Genomic DNA, 18,794 nt, shown 5'->3' on the forward strand with positions numbered 1-18,794 from the left:
GTCGTAAGTATTGTATACAAAAATAATTCTAACTTTGTTTACATTATTGTCAGAAGTACTGCAGTTTCTCATTGCTAGGACTTTGACAGGCATCTTGATACAGTGGATATAAATCAAGCAACCATACCAAGTCCATTTTGTCCACCAATAGCATAGATTCTGTCATTTACAAAAACTAATCCATGGTTCTTCCTTGCCTCCAGCATTGCAGCAAGTTCTGTCCACCTGTGAAAGAGACACAAAATTAAAATGTTAGCTTATGTTATTACTACTTCCCATCAGGACTACAAAATTCTGAGTTTCAATTGATTATGGGAATGAGTTGTAAAGCTTGACACTGCAGTCAATGATTACACAGGAAGAGGGATTCCTGGACTTCTCTGATGGCATTGGGAGTAAAAGCACCACGAAGGCTAGAGCATTTTTTTCCTTTCCACCCCCTCTTTGAAAGGCTGTAACACATATTGGGGTAGAGTTTTACATATGCCAGCCACCCTCTGGTACCTCATCCAAATGGCCATTCTTCAAGTGTGAGCCTGGATAGTGAATTGACAAGGTATTTGCTTGTGGGAGCGGGGTGCATCATAGCAAGTCCGATCCTGTTCTGATGCAACCACACACACTAATTTTCCAGCAGAAGTCACTGGATAATAAACACCAAGCCCAATTATAGAGCCCCGAGTGATACTCCTACCGAGATCAATCCACTCAGTATAAACTGGTGAAGTTCCTGTCTTCATGGCTTAGTTCCACAGTGAAGACACTAACAACATCCCAATAATGAATAATCAAGGGGCCACAGGGAGGGGGAAACTAAAGACAATCACTATCACTAAGGAAATAGTACTTGGTAAAATAATGGGACTAAAAGATGACAAGTTCCCTGGACCAGATGGCCTGCATCCCAGGATCTTAAAAGAAGTGGCTGCAGAGATACTGGCTGCATTGGTTGCAATATACCAAAATTCCCTGGACTCTGGAGAGGTCCCAGCAGATTGGAAAACCGCAAATGTAACACCCATATTTAAGAAAGGAGGGAGACAAAGCAGGAAACTATAGACCAGTTAGCCTAACATCTGTCGTTGGGAAAATGCTGGAGTCCTTCATTAAGAAAGCAGTAGCAGGGCATTTGGAAAATCATAATGCAGTCAAGCAGAGTCGGCATAGTTTTATGAAAGGGAAATCATGTTTAACAAACTTGCTGGAGTTCTTTGAGGAGGTAACGAGCAGGGTGGACAAAGGTGAACCAGTGAATGTGGTGTATTTGGATTTCCAGAAGGCATTCGATAAGGTGCCACATAAAAGGTTACTGCATAAGATAAGAGCTCATTGAATTGGGGGTAATATATTAGCATGGATAGAGAATTGGCTAACTAACAGAAAGCAGAGAGTCGGGATAAAGGTAATTTTCCGGTTTGGCAAACGGTAACTAGTGGGGTGCCACAGAGATCGGTGCTGGGGCCTCAACTATTTACAATCTACATTAATGACTTGGATGAAGGGACTGAGTGTAATGTAGCCAAGTTTGCAGATGATACAAAGATGGGTGGGAAAGCAAGTTGTGCAGAGGACTCAAAGAAAGGGATATAGGCAGGCTAAGTGAGTGGGCAAACATTTGGCAGATGGAGTATAATGTGGGAAAGTGCAAGGTTATACACTTTGGCAGGAAAAATAAAAAAGCAAATTATTATTTAAATGGGGAGATTACAAAATGCTACAGTTCAGAGGGACCTGGGGGTCCTTGTGCATGAAACACAAAAAGTTAGCATGCAGGTACAGCAAGTAATCAAAAAGGCAAATAGAATGTTGGTCTTTATTTCAAAGGGTTTGGAGTATAAAAGCAGGGAAGTCCTGCTACAACTGTACAGGGTATTGGTGAGACCACATCTTGAGTACTGCGTACAGTTTTGGTCTCCTTATTTAAGGAAGGATATACTTGCAGTGGAGACAGTTCAGAGACGATTCACTAGGTTAATTCCAGAGATGAGGGGGTTGACTTATGAGCAGGCTGGGCCTATACTCATTGGAATTTAGAAGAATGAGAGTTGATCTTATTGAAACATACAAGATACTGAGGGGGCACGACAAGGTAGATGCAGAGAGGATGTTTCCCCTCGTGGGGAAATCTAGAACGCGGGGGCACAGATTTAGAATAAAGGGTCGCCCTTTTAAAACTGAGATGAGGAATTTCTTCTGAGGGTCGTAAATCTGTGAAATTCTCTGCCCCAGAGAGCTGTGGAGGCTGGGTCATTAAATACATTTAAGGTGCAGATAGACAGAGTTTTGCAAGATAAGGGAGTGAAGGGTTATGGGGAGAGGGCGGGGAAGTGGCTTTGAGCCCAAGATCAGCCATGATCTTATTGAATGGCGGAGCAGGCTTGAGGGGCCAAGTGGCCTATTCCTGCTCCTATTTCTTATGTTATGTTTATTTGGAGAGTGTTTGATTGCTGGCTGTCGCCCCTTGTCAGTAGTGAGGTTTTTTATCTGTTAAATAGTAGAAATTATGTATTGGTTGAAAAACAATAGAATTCATGGGATGGTCACTTATTACAAAAACACATCCTGCTGGCATGGTTTATATTTCAGTACGTCTCACTCAGAGTCCAGTTATACAAACTAAAAGCAAAATACAGAAACTTTCGTTTATCCGGAGGTTAAATGTCCAGAAAGCTCTATCTACCAGCAAAATTCAGGAGTCGGTTCAGATAATCTTTTTTCTTTTCGTTGCTTCTTTTCTCCAGTCCTGGCTCTGCAAGCGTCTCTGTAGCTAAGCAACAGCTTCAGCTAGACGCTTGCAAGCTGCGCCGACTGTTTTGAAGCTGTTGCTAAGCAACAGGGTTTGTTGCTTCACACAGAGCACTGAGCTCCGTATGTTTTAAACATTAGCGCTGGTTTCTACGGCAGTTTTGATCTAACGGCACCAGCTCGGTCCCGTCGGTGCCGGATAGCAGAAAGTTTCCTCTACTACAGATGCTGGAAATCTGGAATAAAACAGAAAATGCTGGGAACACTCAGCTGGTCAGGCAGCATCTGTGGCGAGAGGAAGGCAAGGTTAACGTTCCAGGTTTATGGCTCTGTTCGTCCTTTTAAGCTGTAACATTTCTCAGTTCTGGCGATAAGATCATCTATCTGAAACGTTAACCTTACCTTGTGGAATGATGCTGGAACCTTGAGCTGGAGCTGACATTGTCAGGTCTGAAGGAAACATTTCTCACCTAAAGTAACTAAAAGCTTCAATCACTTCAGAGGTGATCTGAAATTTTTACTTCCATATGTAGCAAGTATTATTTTGCTATTTTGTGGTAAGGATATAGGGGGAGAAATTCAGTATCGCCCCGTTTGGGGCGTAAGTATCGAGTGAGCGTGAAATTTTGCGCCGGGCGCAAATTATCGCCACCAACTGCTAAATTGACCTGTGAGTGGCTCTGAAGGCGACGACGAGGAGGAAGCCGGACCATCAGTGCCACCTTCAGCAGAGGCAGCCCATGGCCATAATGGGGACACGTCTTCCCTGGAGGGGAGCAGGGGGGAATGGTCTGAGGAGGGTGAAGCTCCGGGGCCCAGCGGGCTGCAGCAACGCAGGGTGGGCAGGGAAGCTCGGCGGCCTTCTCCCCGGAGGGAGAGTCTAGCCTCGAGTCCTGCTACAGTGAGCGCAGAAGAGGTGCGGCTCCTCGCTGAAATGAGTGCCCAGGCGGAGCACAGGCACACTGAGCTCATGGCTGCAGTGGCAAGGATGCCCGAATCCATTGAGTCACTGGCAAGGAGTGTCCCGGACTTCGGCGCAGCACAGGCAAGGAGTCTCCAGGACTTCGGCGCAGCACAGGCGGCTGCCACCCAAGTGCTTAGTGGTGCAATGCAGTCAGTGGCTGGTCTCATGCAGACGCAGATTGAGGCCACACGAGCACTGACTGCTGCCACCCTCACTGGATCGGGCACGAATCGCCGGGGCCCTCGCCGCGCCAGGCCAGCAGTCTGTGCTTCAGCAGATTGCTCCGCATGCTGCAGTGCTGACCCGTGGGAGTGCCAGTGTGTCGTCCGACCAGGGAGTTGCTGTCCTCTGTCAGGATGACAGCATTCCTGCTGCCAACACTCACTTCTCCACTGCAGCTGCCACCACCTGTAGGACAGACTGGTGCCGCCCATGCAGAGTTGGAGCAGTCAGCAGCCGGGCCCTCCAGGCCCAGAGCTGGTCCAGGCCATCCCTCAAGGGCATCTGCAGTCTCAGTTTCTGACACTCAGCAGCCTTCCCCCAGCCTTGCTCCCACCACAGGGGAACCCATTGCAGAGGAGCTGCAGGGTGGGAAGGGGCGAATCTCGCAAGCGAAGCAGATCACCCTCGAAGGGCAAAAAGTAGGAGGTGTGGCAAAATGCTGTTAAATGTTTTATTGAAGGCTGAGAATCGTGGTCATTTTTTGGTTACTGTTTTGTTCATTGTTTCCAGGTTGCGAGAGCCAGTTATGTGTCTGACTGCTTTTTTGGGGGTTTCTCTCTATTACTTTGTCATGCGGGAAGGGCACACAGTTTGTTAAATAAAGAAGTGTCTTTATTCAGAATGTGCATGTTTGCTCTTTGAACTATTTGTTGCCTTGACCGGCTTAGGGGTTGCGGCACGGTTCCATTCCCTCAGAGGGGGCCTAGAACCGACTTGCTATAAGCCGCTGACGGGCGGCCCTTGCACTTTGTGCCTCCCTCCCGTCTTGGTGCTCCTCCTCCTCCTCTGCTGGTGCTCCAATGTCTAGTGGCAGTGGCTGAATCCTGACGATTGCCAGGTTATGCAGCACACAACAACGAAATGGGAGAGTCGCTCAGGTGAGTACTGAAGGGCTCCCCCGGAATGGTCCAGACAGCGGAACCCTTGCTTGAGCACGCCGATTATGTGCTCAATGATGTTCCTGGTCGCTTGACGGCTCTCATTGTATCGTTCTTCAGCAGGGGTGCTGGGCGCACGGAGCGGGGTCATCAGCCAGGTGCACAGAGGATAGCCCTTGTCCCCGAGAAGCCAGCCTCCTGGGTGAGCCGGGGCCTCGAAAAGGGCTGCCACAGAAGTCTGGCGCAGGATGAAGGCGTCGTGGCTGCTGCTTGGAAAGTGGGCATTGACAGCGACTACCGGTTGCGGTAATCCTCGGCATTCTCTTGCGGCGCCCGCAAAGCCACATGCGTGCAGTCAATGGCGCCCTGGACCATGGGGAAGCCCGCTATTCTTGCAAATCCCATTGCGCGCTCTTGCTGCTTGTCCGGGGTCATGGGGAAGGAAATGTACTGACGTCTCCTTTTAAAGAGGGCATTCGTGACTTGACGGATGCAGCAATGCACCGCGAACTGGGAGATATTGGCAATGTCCCCAGTAGCGGAATGGAAGGAGCCAGTGGCATAGAAGTTGAGAGCCACTGTGACCTTCACTGCCACTGACAGAGACGTCCTGCTCCTCAGTTGAGGCTGCAGATCTGGCTGAAGCAGGTGGCAGAGCTCAGTGACCACCTCCCTGCTGAATCACAGCCTCCGAAAACACTGCTCCTCAGACATGTTGAGGTATGAGAACTGTTGGCGGAAAACCCTGGGACGGTAAGGTCTTGTGTGCCGACGCCTGTTGGCCCTCCTCCGTCTGGCCATGATTGGCACTCTCTCTCGGCGTCTCTGAGCCCTCTCAATGTAATGGAGAAGCCCAACGTTCCCACCCATTGCAGCCCCCATAGTATGTGGCCACTCAAGGTTATGCCAGTGAAAAAGCAAACCAACTACAAAGTTCTGGGCTGAAGCCAGAAGTACCTCTGCGAGCACTGACTCAATGCAGAAAGCTCTCTCCCTTTGTCTCTCTGCAAATCTCTCTCTCTCACACAGGAGTGGTCCAAAAATGGTTACCACAAAGAAGCCAGGAAGAGCCCCCTTTAAATAGCGCCTCCCCAGCCCCACAGCGACTGGGAACCGTTCCAGTCGCTGGGAGCGACAGGTGGAAAGGAGGGGGGCGCCACTGAAATTCCGGTTCGGGGCGCCCCAAGGGCGTTGCACCATGAAATGTCAGGATCTGCGCGCGCAGCTGAGCGGGTGTTGCAGTTTAGCGCCGCCGCTAAATGTCCGCTCAATTTCGCGAGAGGCGCAGGTCTCGCCGCGCCCAGGTGCTAGCCGCCTCGCGCCCCACTTATCGCCCTCTTAAGGTGCTAACAGGTGGCACAAACAACAATAATAATAATAATCAACTTTATTGTCATTGTTAGTGCACAAGTGCAGTACAACAAAATGTAGGCTTGCGGCTCCCGAGAGTGTACATTTAGATTAAAACATTTAAACATTCAACATTCATTTGGCTTGTAATACATTAACATAAACATAATAAAGTGCATTGGCAGATGTGCAGGCTTTCGAGTTTATTTGTGGAGTTCAGTAGGATGACAGCCCTGGGAAAGAAGCTGTTCCTAAATCTGGTCGTTCGGGTGCGAATGCATCTGTAGCGTCTCCCAAATGGCAGGAGGGCGAACAGACTGTGGCTGGGGTGGGTAGGGTCTTTGCTGATGGTCCGTGACCTCCGTAAACAGTGTTTCTGGTATATGTGCTCTATGGTCGGTAGCCGGGTGCCGGTAATGCGTTGGGCAGTTTTGACTACCCGCTGCAGGGCTTTCCGGTCATAGTAGCTACAGCTGCCACACCATACTGTGATACAGTTTGTCAGGATGCTCTCTATTGTGCAGCGGTAAAAGTTAGAGAGGATCAGGGGTGACAGGTTACATCCCTTCAGCCTCCTTAGGAAATATAGGCGCTGCTGGGCCTTCTTCACCAGAGAGGAGGTATTGAGGGACCAGGAGAGGTCTTCCGTGATGTGGACTCCGAGGAACTTAAAGCTGTCCACCCTTTCCACCACAGCCCCATGGATGTGGATGGGGGTGTGACTTCCGCCTTTAGACTTCCTGAAGTCCACAATGATTTCTTTGGTTTTCTTGATGTTAAGGGCCAGGTTGTTATCGGCGCACCACTTCACGAGATGCTGGACCTCCTCCCTGTAGGCTGACTCATCGTTGTTGGTGATCTGGCCTACCACCATGGTATCATCTGCAAACTTGATGATGGTGTTGGAACCATGAACAGCCACACAGTCATGGGTGAAGAGGGAGTAGAGGAGGGGGCTCAGCACACATCCTTGTGGGGCCCCCGTGTTCAGGGTCGGGGGGGGGGGGGGAAAAGAGGTGTGGTTACCTAATTTGACAGACTGGGGTCTGTTTGTTAGGAAGTCCAGGGTCCAGTTGCAGAGGGAAGTGTTCAGGCCAAGAGTGTGGAGTTTGGTGGCCAGCTTGTTGGGGACGATAGTGTTGAATGCTGAGCTGTAGTCTATGAACAGCATTCTGATGTAGGTCTCTTTACCGTCTAAGTGATTCAGTGCAGAGTCTAGAGCAGTTGTGATTGCATCCTCCGTTGATCTGTTTGCACGATAGGCAAACTGGTGTTGGTCAAGAGAGGCGGGAACACTGGCTTTGATATGAGCCAGGACCAGTCTCTCGAAACACTTCATTATGATGGGTGTGAGTGCGACAGGTCGATAGTCGTTCAGACACGTCACAGCCGTTTGCTTTGGCACAGGAATAATGGTAGCGGTCTTGAAGCATGTAGGGACTACTGCCTGGGCCAATGACAGATTGAAAATGGCGGTGAAGACATCAGCCAGCTGATCAGCACATTCCTTGAGTACCCGTCCAGGGATGCTATCAGGTCCAGCAGCCTTACGTGTATTCACTCCGCGTAGAACACCCCTTACGTCGGAGGTCGACAGAGTGAGCACCTGGTCTTCCGGGGGTGGCAAGGCTTTGGTAGCCAGCTCCCTGTTGTCCCTGTCAAAGCGAGCGTAGAAGTTGTTAAGCTCCTCCGGAAGGGAGGCATCGCTGACCGGGGGGCTGGTGGTTTTACTCTTGTAGTCAGTGATGGACTGGATGCCTTGCCACATGCGCCGGGGGTCCGAGTTGTTGTGGAAATGATCCTCTATCTGCAGTGTCTGTTTCCTTTTGGCAGTCCTGATACCCTTTTTTAGGTTGGTCCTAGCTGCACTGTAAGCCACCGCGTCGCCAGATTTAAACTGAATTTCTCCCCCATAAACTCCAGTTTCTTATTCTGCCATCCTCACTTCTTTCTCATTTCTGTCTTTTCACTCTTTTGCTTTTTATATGCTTCTAAGGAGTATGAATAAACTGTGTTTTTGAAGTGAATGGAATGAGTGGGTATTGCAGAGATGGGGGAGAAGCAAGGAAGGTAGGAGAAACAGAAGGTGTGATTATGCCAAGATCCTGCAAGAAAGCTTGACTAGTGATTAGCCCCCACTTAGAACCACAACCATTATTAACGACTTTTTGTCTATGGCAATGTAGCCAGTTCCTTATCCAACCCCAAAATTTCCCACCAACCCCACAAAACTTGCTTAGTAGCCTTTTGTGTGGCATTTTGTCAAAGGCTTTTTGAAAGTCTAGATAATGTTAGCTGGGCTTCCACCTTCCACCAACTTTGTAACTTGCTCAAAAACATCAGCTGATGAGATGGGATGTACTTTTCCAGAAGCCATGCTGGGATTCCTTAATGACACCTTTTCTTTCCAGGTGGTCATACAGTGCATCTCTAGTCCCTAATGTGCAACTTTGTGTCAAACTGTTTAGTCCGGTGTTCTAACTTGAGCAAAAAAAATTCTAGCTTTATATTCTGAAATGGGATCTTAAAAAAAGTAGAAAAACCTTAAGTTTCTTCATCTCCAGTTTCTTAGATGCTCAATTTCTTGCACGGGTATAATTCAAGTTAAACCATATTAAACAATGGAGTTACACACACCATCAGATGAAACTGGAGCTATTAAGATGCTGAGGGTTGCCCATTTTTGGGTGATTGGGTGGGGTGGGAAAGAGACGATACTATTTTGGACTCCACAGGAAGCACCTGGTTCAGTTTAACATTTGATGCATCTTTTAATGTTTAATGCCTTTGTTACTACAGGGTTATAGCCTATGAAACCCAGGCAGAGAGGACCTGCGGGAAGGAGGGAGGAGCATATTTGTGTGTGTGTGCTAGGGCGATGTAGCAGAGCCTGGTCTCCAATCGTCTTGGATCCCCTTGCCATTGGCCCAAGACCTTGCTCTGTCAAGCCCGTGTGGTAGCTGGTGTGCAACAGTCACCCCACATTAAAAGAATTTACGCACAGGCATCTTCCACCCTTTAAAATGAAGTTTGGGACCTGGAACGTCAGGACTCTCATAGAAACATAGAAGATAAGAGCAGGAGTAGGCCATTCAGCCCTTCGAGCCTGTTCTGCCATTTAATGAGATCATGGCTGATCATCCAAGTTTACTACCCGGTCCCTGCTTTCTCCCCATATCCCTTGATACTTTTAGCCTTAAGAAATATATCTAACTGCTTCTTGAATATATTTAATGAATGAATTGGCCTCAACTGCCTTGTGTGGTAGAGAATTCCACAGGTTCACCACTCTCTGGGTGAAGAAATTCCTCCTCATCTCAGTCCTAAATGGCTTACCCCTTATCCTTAGACTGTGACCCCTGGTTCTGGACTCCCCCGCCATCGGGAACATCCTTCCTGCATCTAGTCTATCTAGTCCTGTTAGAATTTTGTACGTTTCAATGAGATCCCCTCTCATTCTTCTAAACTCTAGCGAATATAAGCCTAATCGACCCAATCTCTCCTCATACGTCATTCCTGCCATCCCAGGTATCAGTCTGGTGAATCTTCGCTGCACTCTCTCCATGGCAAGAACATCCTTCCTCAGATAAGGTGACCAAAACTGCACACAATACTCCAGATGTGGTCTCACCAAGGCCCTGTACAACTGCAGCAAGACATCCTTGCTGCTGTACTCGAATCCTCTCGCTATGAAGGCCAACATACCATTTGCCTTCTTAACCGCCTGCTGCACCTGCATGCTTACCTTCAGCGACTGGTGCACAAGGACACCCAGGTCTCGTTGCACTTCCCCTTTTCCCAATCTATTGCCGTTCAGATAATAATCTGTTTTCCTGTTTTTGCCACCGAAGTGGATAACCTCGCATTTATCCACATTATACTGCATCTGCCCAATTACCCAACCTGTCCAAATCATACTGGAGTTTCTCTGCATCCTCCTCAGAGCGCACACGCCCACCCAGCTTTGTGTCGTCTGCAAACTTGGAGATATTACATCTAGTTCCCTCGTCTAGATCATCTATATATATAAAGCGGCTCTTCTGTCTGTCCCGATGTCTGTCCGGTCTCTATACGTTTGGAAGTTACAGAGCGTACCGACGCACACGTCGCCTCAAAAGAAAGCTTGCGATTCCGGACCGGTCATAGGCGTATTTACGTTTCGGCCGGACAAAAATCCCACCCGCGGTATCCCAAAAACGTTCAGCGTTCCGCTCATTAGCATCTCATTAGCGACCGTGTGACGTCGGGTTCCTTCCTACAGTTGAGTGTCGAGTGACTCGACGATTGACCAATCCTACGCTTCGGTGACCTGACCGGTCGACCAATCGGTGCGTGTGTGGGCGGGCCTTATCCTTCTGAACCGAGGTGAGTGGCCGCCATCTTGATTTTTCACAATTGTTTCCCCCACACTTTCTGTGTGTTAGGGAACTAAGGTAAATATTTTAATGATGTTAGGGAATTAAATAACAATTTAATGGGGGGGGGGGGGGGAACGAGCCTCGGGAAATCGCGGGGGGGCTCGCGCTGACCGCGCATGCGCCGGCCGCACTGACCGCGCATGCGCCGGCCGCACTGACCGCGCATGCGCCGGCCGCACTGACCGCGCATGCACTGACCGCGCATGCGCCGCCCGCCCACAGCGGCCGTCCATCAGCCGCGCGATACGCGGGGGACCTCAGCTCCGGACCTCAGGCGCTAGGCAGGGGGAGGGGCCGGAGAGAGGGACAGAGGGGAGTGGGGGTGGGCGAGGGGAGGGAGGGAGACAGGGGAGGGGAGGGGAGGGGAGGGAGGGATAGGACAGGGAGAGGACATGACAGGGAGAGGGGGGACACACAGGGGCAGGGAGACCAAGCGCCCCAAAATTGCCCTCGCAACGCGGGGCTCCCCAGCTAGTTTATATATATATTGGACAACCCCAACAGAGACTGTAGGTCCCACATTGGACTCATCAGTCACCTGAGAACTCATTTTTAGTGTGGAAGCAAGTCATCCTCGGTTCCGAGGGACTGCCTAAGAAGAAGAGACATTGCAATTATCAACTAAGCCATGTGGAGAGAAGGGAAGAAGGCGGGGAGAAAGAGAGCTACATCCCAGATTCAATTCTTAGTCAGTGTTGAGTCAGCAGAACTCAGTAAGGATGATGTTGAGAATTCTGCAATGAACCTCTGTGTTCCCAGACAGGAGGAATTCCTGCTCCTAATTGGTTGCATTCGATGACTCCTGACATATTATATTGCATCATATGCCACTATTTCAAAACTGATAGCCATGAATTTAAAATAAAAGGTTAGAGAAATTAATTGTGAAAGACGAGAGAAATTTGGCTTCTTCAGAAACCACAACAACTTCGGAAAAGCAAAATATTATTTGGAGTTTTCAGGATTACCAGCACTTACGACTCAGTTGCAGGATTGTACACTTCACAGGAATTTAGAACTCTTCCAGATACATTGTTGCCTAAACTTCCCCCACAAACATAGATGAGTCCTTTAGCCTCCACCATACCATGGCTGCATCGAGGCGTCAACATACTGGGTTTGGTATGCCAATTCTCTGTTCTGGTATCGTAGCACTCAAACAGATACAAGGCAGAGTTTCCTGTAGTAGGAAAGAAAAACCAATTAAAATGGCTAGTACTAACCAACGAGAAGGGTGGGACTCCAGTAACATTTGGGACCAGGCAGCCTATTTTGCTGGTGCGCCAACACTGTGGTGTATGCTCGAGATTCCTGATATTCGGATTCAATACCAGCCAGTCCATCAGGGAAGAACTTAACAGATGAAATGTACTTCTCAACCAGAATGGAATGAGGAAATGTTTTTTGTTCAAGTTAGCCTGTAGTACTTGTGCACCTCCGAACTGCTGCTTACAGAGCAGAGCTGGCAGAAGCCTGCTGCAGCTTTTCTGCTTTCAACTCAGCTTGCAGTGGCATAGCGGAATAACAGCCAAAGAATGTTTGTCTTTTTTTGTTTAAAATTATAATTAAGGGAGAGGGTTGTTACATCTGTCTAAGAGCTCACAATTAATGAGCATGTCCTATTGGTCAATCACGAAAATGCAACAGTAAAATCTGGACTGTCTCACAAAAGAACTTTCAAATGTTATAAAATTCAACAAAGAATTTCAGCCTCATCATCAACACCACAAGTAATTAAGTGGAAAACTAACATACAATACTATTTGACATTGAAATAGGCAGATTAAATTAGAACAGATCCCCAAAATCTAACAACTGAGGTACACATATTTATAGCAAAAGATCAGGGAAATTATTTTCTGTTACTAGGAGGAATTTAGCTTTTCAGAAACCTTAATCAATTTGAAAATGCGTGCCGGTTTCGTGCATGCACTGCGCATGCGCGGGAAACCGGAACTTCCGTTCCCTTAAAGGAAGGGGTTCAGAGGTGGAGCGCGTGCGCATGGAACTTACGTTTTTTTTTTGCAGGTTTCTCTGGGAGGGTAAGTCTCCAGGAGTTACACATGTAAAAAGCAGGCACAAGGCCTGCTTTTAACAAGGTAAGTGGTGAATTAATTAAAATATTTTTTCCACAGGTTTATTATTTTTAAATACTTTAAAGAAAGGTAAGTTTATTTATAGCCCCGTTAGAAAATGTAATTAATTTTTAAAAAAAATAACTTTTAAACAATAATTTAAATTTATGTAATTTATAGTTATTTTAAAAACGTGATTTAAAAAAAAAATTATTTGAAGTTTTAGTGATGTTTTGGGGCTTATAATATTTATAGTTTTGACAGCTCTTCCTGTCAATTTTATGAATGAAGCATTCCCTGCTACCATTGGCACTCCATGGCCCACGTGATCCCAGGGGACGCATCGAACTAACTGCGCCCCTGGGATACGCAAGCACTGCGCGCTGGCAGTTGGAGGAGGCCCAGGATCGGAATCCCATGTGGGCCCACAGCTGGTGCGATAGGTAAGTGCAGGTCGGAGGCTTGCACCAGCGGGAAGCCTCCAACCCAAATTTCTGGACCATCATGTTTACAGTTCCACTTTATCAGAAATAATACATTCAAGCAGAATCGAAGGAGCAGCCTTCACCCGGCACAGTCTTGTCAATCATAAAATACTCCCAACTTGTTCTGCTTTCAATCTTCCTTCAAAGAGAAACAATTGCACCACCGTGCAATCCGCTCCCTTAAATGAGAATAATTAGTGATTTCCTGCAGGTTGAGATGATCTCCTTTCCCTATGGGAGCATTGGCGACTGTACCCGATAATCTGAAAATCTCCACAGCTCGAAGAAGGCCCTGTGAGCTTTTTTTAAATATATATATAAATATCCTGTGTGCAAGTTGTCCCTGATCGCTGGTGACAGCCGCCTGCCGGCCCCGGCCTTACTCGTGGCCTCAATGTTGCCATGGCGTTTGTGGGGACAGAGAAAGGCTCCATCAAGAAGAAAAGTGAGAAGAAATTTGCAGCCAGGGAGGAAGCCAAACTTCTAGCAACTTTTATGGGTGTCATGAATTGTGGTGTATGTAACCGTTCCACCTTTAAGAGAACTATTTTAAGAGATGCACTACTTTATCTTGGCTGCTGTATACTGTAATACCAGTGGTGACCACACCGGTATATAAGTGCTGTGTAATGATTTATTGGGCAGTTCAGCCTGACCTTCGACTAGTAAAGACCTGTTGAATTTACTCTTGTGGTCTGTGTGCAGTGATTCTTATTAACAATAACTAGAACACACAGACTTAACAGTAGCGACGATGACGATCTTACCCTGCGGCAGAGATATATCCAAGGCAGTTTAACGGGCGTCGAGAAGAGGCATCCGCCCTCATCATCCTGCTGAGAAAAGACTCGGGTCTGAAGAGCAAGGAAGAATCCTGACACGAAGCCTTCCATCAGCAACAGGCAGTGATCATCCCTTCTATCACGGTGGTGGGTAAGCCAATCAGCGACGAGCAGCAAGTCGGCCACGTTGGCTGTGAAGTAGGAGAGGGCAAAACGGAGGATATAAGGGCGGAGAACTCGACCACGGCCGGGGAAAAGAGCCGGACAGAAGTCGGGGCCAGAGGCGCTGAGACTGGGGCAGCGTAAGGCACGGGAGCCGCGGTGAATGCAAACGCAGCCGGTGTAAAAGACCGGGCTGCAAGCGGGCTGGGAGACGCAACAGCGTCAAGAGAGAGCTCGACCGCGACCGGGGAAAAAGGCCGGCCAGCTACCGAGGCCGCGAGGCGCGGGATAAAATTTTTTAAAAAACGCGGAGAACTCAGCCGCAGCCGGGGGAAAGGACCGGACTGCAAGAGGGGCTGGGAGGCACGATTTGAGAACCGCTGGGGAGGGCGAACGCAGCAATACGGCAATCGCCATTACAGCCAGCGGGGGAGAAAGGCAAACGCGGGAAGCCGCCATTTTCGTAGGCGGGGGAAGAAGACAAGCGCGGGAAACCGCCATTTTGGAAAAAAAAATAAAAGAAAAATTTCTTTTTGTTTCTCAAGAAGATTGCGAGGATGCCTAAGCGTGGTAACATCAATGATTTCGATCCCGATGTTGAAGATTGGGCCACGTATGTAGCACGCATAGAGATTTATTGTAAGGCAAATAAAATATCAGATGAAGATAAAGCACTAACCTTACTAAACTCAATGGGTGCGAAGACATACGGGCTATTGAAGCATCTTCTATCACCAGCTAAACCGGCGGATCAGGCTTTCGCTAATATTGTTGCTGTCCTGAGAAATCATTTGAACCCCACACCACTGATGTTAGCGGAACGATTTAAATTTTATGCGAGAACGCAACTGAAAGAGGAAAGCAACGCGGAGTATTTAATTGAACTGCGTAAGCTCGCGAAATACTGTCAGTTTGGGGAAAGACTAACAGAGGCACTGAGCGACAAATTCGTGTGTGGATTGTCGAAAGAAGGAACACAAAAGCGGCTGCTTGAAGAGAATGATCTTACACTTGATAAGGCTGTCACTATTGCAGCATCGCACGAAGCCGCAGCGAGAGGCACTGCGGAAATGCAGCTGAAGGCAGCGGTACTCAGCGTAGATCAAATGGCTTTGGGTACAGCGAAATGTTATCGTTGTGGAAAGACAACACACGATCAGAACCAATGCTGGTTTAAAAATCAGGAATGTAGAAAATGTGGCAAGCTTGGTCACATAGCTAAAGTATGCCGGTCAGGAAAGAAGACCAGCAACAAAAAGTCACCGCAGGAAAAGTGCAGAAAGGTACATAAGGTGGCTGAGAAGAGTTCGGATGAACAGAATTCGGATTCAGACTCCAACAGCAAGGAACTGGGTAGTCTGAGAATTCACAATGTGAGTAAGGAAGCTGACCTACAAACTATCTGGGTCACACTTCAGATAGCAGGAGTCCAAGTGAAGATGGAATTGGACACCGGATCGGCGTTGACGGTCATGAATAAGCAAGATTACAAAAGGTTATTCACACATATTCCCCTACGGGATACGGAGATAGTATTGCAGACATACACGGGGCAGAGAGTATACCCCATCGGAAAGATAAAAGTCAAGGTGGTACACAAGGGCAAAGAACACCAAGGAATGGACTTGTATGTACTACCTGAGGGAGGTCCACCACTTCTGGGACGGGAGTGGATCAGGAAAATAAATATGGACTGGCACTCCCTAAAAGCAGTAACGGTAGATTCCGGAAAAAAAGATGTCAAACCTGAACAATTGTCCAGAATATTGGATGAGGCTAAAGAGGTGTTCCAACAGGGACTGGGAACACGGAGAGGAATTACGGCAAAAATCAAGATTGCAGAACATGCAAACCCAAAATTTTTCAAAGCCAGACCGGTACCTTATGCGATACGACCTGCTGTGGAAGCTGAGCTGGAAGGGCTAGAACGTTCAGGAGTACTGTCTAAGGTGGACTGGAGTGAGTGGGCCACGCCCATTGTTCCCGTCATGAAGCATTCATCGAGTAACAAGCCAGGGGAACCGGGGAAGGTCCGCATCTGTGGAGACTTCAAGATCACGGTTAATCCGGTGCTTCACACGGTGCAATATCCGCTTCCGCGGATTGAGGCTATCTTTGCTTCATTGTCTGGCGGGAAACACTTCACCAAGATAGACCTGGCGCAAGCGTACTTACAGATGGAAGTTGAGGAAGAGTCGCGCCAGTATCTCACAATCAACACGCATAGAGGCTTGTATCGATATAATAGACTGGTTTTTGGAGTGGCTTCGGCTCCAGCAATTTGGCAGAGGGCCATGGAGCAGGTATTACAGGGAATTCCAAGCACTCAATGTTACTTGGACGATATCCTGATTACAGGAGATGACGATGAGGAACACCTTGCAAATTTGAAACTGGTGCTCACCAGATTGAAGGAATATGGACTTCGAGTTAATCGCCAGAAATGTGAGTTCTTTCAGAAACGGATCTCGTACTGTGGTCATGTCATTGACCAGGAGGGGCTGCACAAGTCACCTGACAAGATCGAAGCTGTTGTGAAGGCTCCCGCTCCGGAAAATGTATCCCAGTTGAGGTCGTTCCTAGGGTTGATTAACTATTACCATAAGTTTCTGCCAAATCTATCCACGGTGCTGCACCCGCTGAACGCTCTTTTGCAGAAAGAAGTACCATGGAAGTGGAGCGAGGACTGTAAGAAGGCCTTTCGCAAAAGCAAGGCATTGATCACCTCAGAGGAAGTGTTGGCTCACTTCAACCCAACGCTACCTATTCGTTTAGCTTGTGATGCTTCTCCTTATGGTATTGGAGCAGTACTCTCACACAAGTTGCCAAATGGCTTGGAAAGGCCAGTCGCGTTTGCATCCAGATCATTGACCTCCGCTGAGCGCAACTATGCTCAGATAGATAGGGAGGCTCTCAGCCTTGTGTGGGGAGTAAAGAAGTTTAATCATTACCTGCAGGGCCAGAAGTTTACACTGCTGACAGACCACCAGCCGTTGGTATCCATTTTTAACCCTAAGAAGGGTGTTTCGGTGATGACAGCACAGAGGCTCCAGAGATGGTCCCTTTTCCTAGGGGCCCATCAATATCAGATAGAATTCAAAGGTACAAAGCAGCATGGTAATGCTGATGGGCTGTCGCGCCTGCCACTACCTACTGAGGAGGAGGCACCGACGGTTGACCCGGTGGAGTTATTTCACTCGACCATCATCGAATGTTTACCTGTCACCAATGCAAATATTGAAAGGGAGACTAGGAATGACCCGACACTGTCCCAGGTCTACGAATTGACAGTAAAGGGATGGCCAGCCCACGGTGATCCACTGTTACCGGCATTCTCAGCAAGACGAGAACAGCTGTCCATCTGTCAGGGAACATTGATGTATGGAACAAGGGTGATTATCCCTCCTAAGTTAAGAGAGAGAGTTCTAAAAGAACTACATGAAGGTCATCTGGGGGGAGCCAAGATGAAAAGCCTTGCTGGGGCTTATGTGTGGTGGCCGGGTATCGACCAACAGATAGAGGATCTGACGAAAAGCTGCTCAGGGTGCCAAAAAGTCCAAAATGCACCTCCAATTGCACCGCTGCATCCATGGGAATGGCCTTCAACCCCATGGCAACGTGTACATATTGACTTTGCTGGTCCATTCATGGATTCCATGTTTTTAATTGCGGTGGACGCACATTCTAAATGGCCAGAAGTGATTAAAATGACTACCACTACCTCGGAGAAGACGATCGCGGTGCTAAGAACGATATTTGCAAGAAATGGATTGCCAGAGCAAATATGTTCAGACAACGGACCACAGTTCGTGTCAGAGGAATTCCAGAAATTCCTGAAGAAGAATGGGGTGAAACATTATACCTCTGCCCCATATCATCCAGCTACGAATGGGCTGGCCGAGAGGTTTGTACAGACGTTCAAAAAGGCAATAAAGGCCATGAGCAAAGATCAGATTCCACTGCAACACAAGGTGGACAATTTCCTACTGGCATATCGAAACGCCACCCATGCAACAACAAACCAAAGTCCTGCCATGATGTTCTATAACAGGAGGTTGCGGTCCAGGTTGGACTTGTTAAAACCAAATGTGCGGAGGGAAGTCGAAAACAAACAGTTCCAGCATATCAATAACAAGCCCACTCGGAGTTTTGAAATAGGACAACCGGTGTTAGCCAGGGACTATAAAAACGAGAAATGGCAATCTGGAACAATTCGGGCCAGACAACGACCCCTGATGTACACGGTAGATGTTGGTGAAAATGTAATGCGACGTCATACTGACCAACTGGTGGGATCGAGAACAAGGGTCGAGCCCATGGTTATGACAGAGACAACCGTGGAGGAAGTTAGTGAACCTGAAGCATCTACCTCAGAAGTGAATATACCTGATGATGATGTCCTATCCATAGGGGATCAACTAGATGAGTCACCCCAGCAACGAGAACCAGAGACCCCTGAAAGGCGTTATCCGTCTCGGATCAGGAGGCCTCCTCAGAGACTGAATCTGTGAACTGTTTTTACATGAAGTTGTGTATATATGTTATTATGTTATGTTTAATGGGGAATATATACTGTTAAGCTAAAAAGGGAGGATTGTGGTGTATGTAACCGTTCCACCTTTAAGAGAACTATTTTAAGAGATGCACTACTTTATCTTGGCTGCTGTATACTGTAATACCGGTGGTGACCACACCGGTATATAAGTGCTGTGT

At 48.0% G+C, this 18,794-nt stretch overlaps 1 protein-coding gene across 1 annotated transcript in view; it reads right to left on the reverse strand.

Moving 5' to 3' along the window:
• Positions 1 to 18,794, reverse strand: part of klhl7 (kelch-like family member 7) — a 59,103-nt gene that overhangs the window by 11,385 nt on the left and 28,924 nt on the right. Inside the window, exons 9-10 of the mRNA XM_085988457.1 lie at positions 11,556 to 11,757; positions 128 to 225 (exon numbers count right to left, since the gene is read on the reverse strand). Of these exons, the coding sequence (XP_085844583.1) occupies positions 128 to 225; positions 11,556 to 11,757 (300 nt within the window). The remainder of the gene's footprint in view (positions 1 to 127; positions 226 to 11,555; positions 11,758 to 18,794) is intronic.

Source organism: Somniosus microcephalus, chromosome 5, assembly GCF_052327205.1.
Source record: "Somniosus microcephalus isolate GS21.2 chromosome 5, FLI_Smic_1.0, whole genome shotgun sequence".
Lineage (NCBI taxonomy): Eukaryota > Metazoa > Chordata > Chondrichthyes > Squaliformes > Somniosidae > Somniosus > Somniosus microcephalus.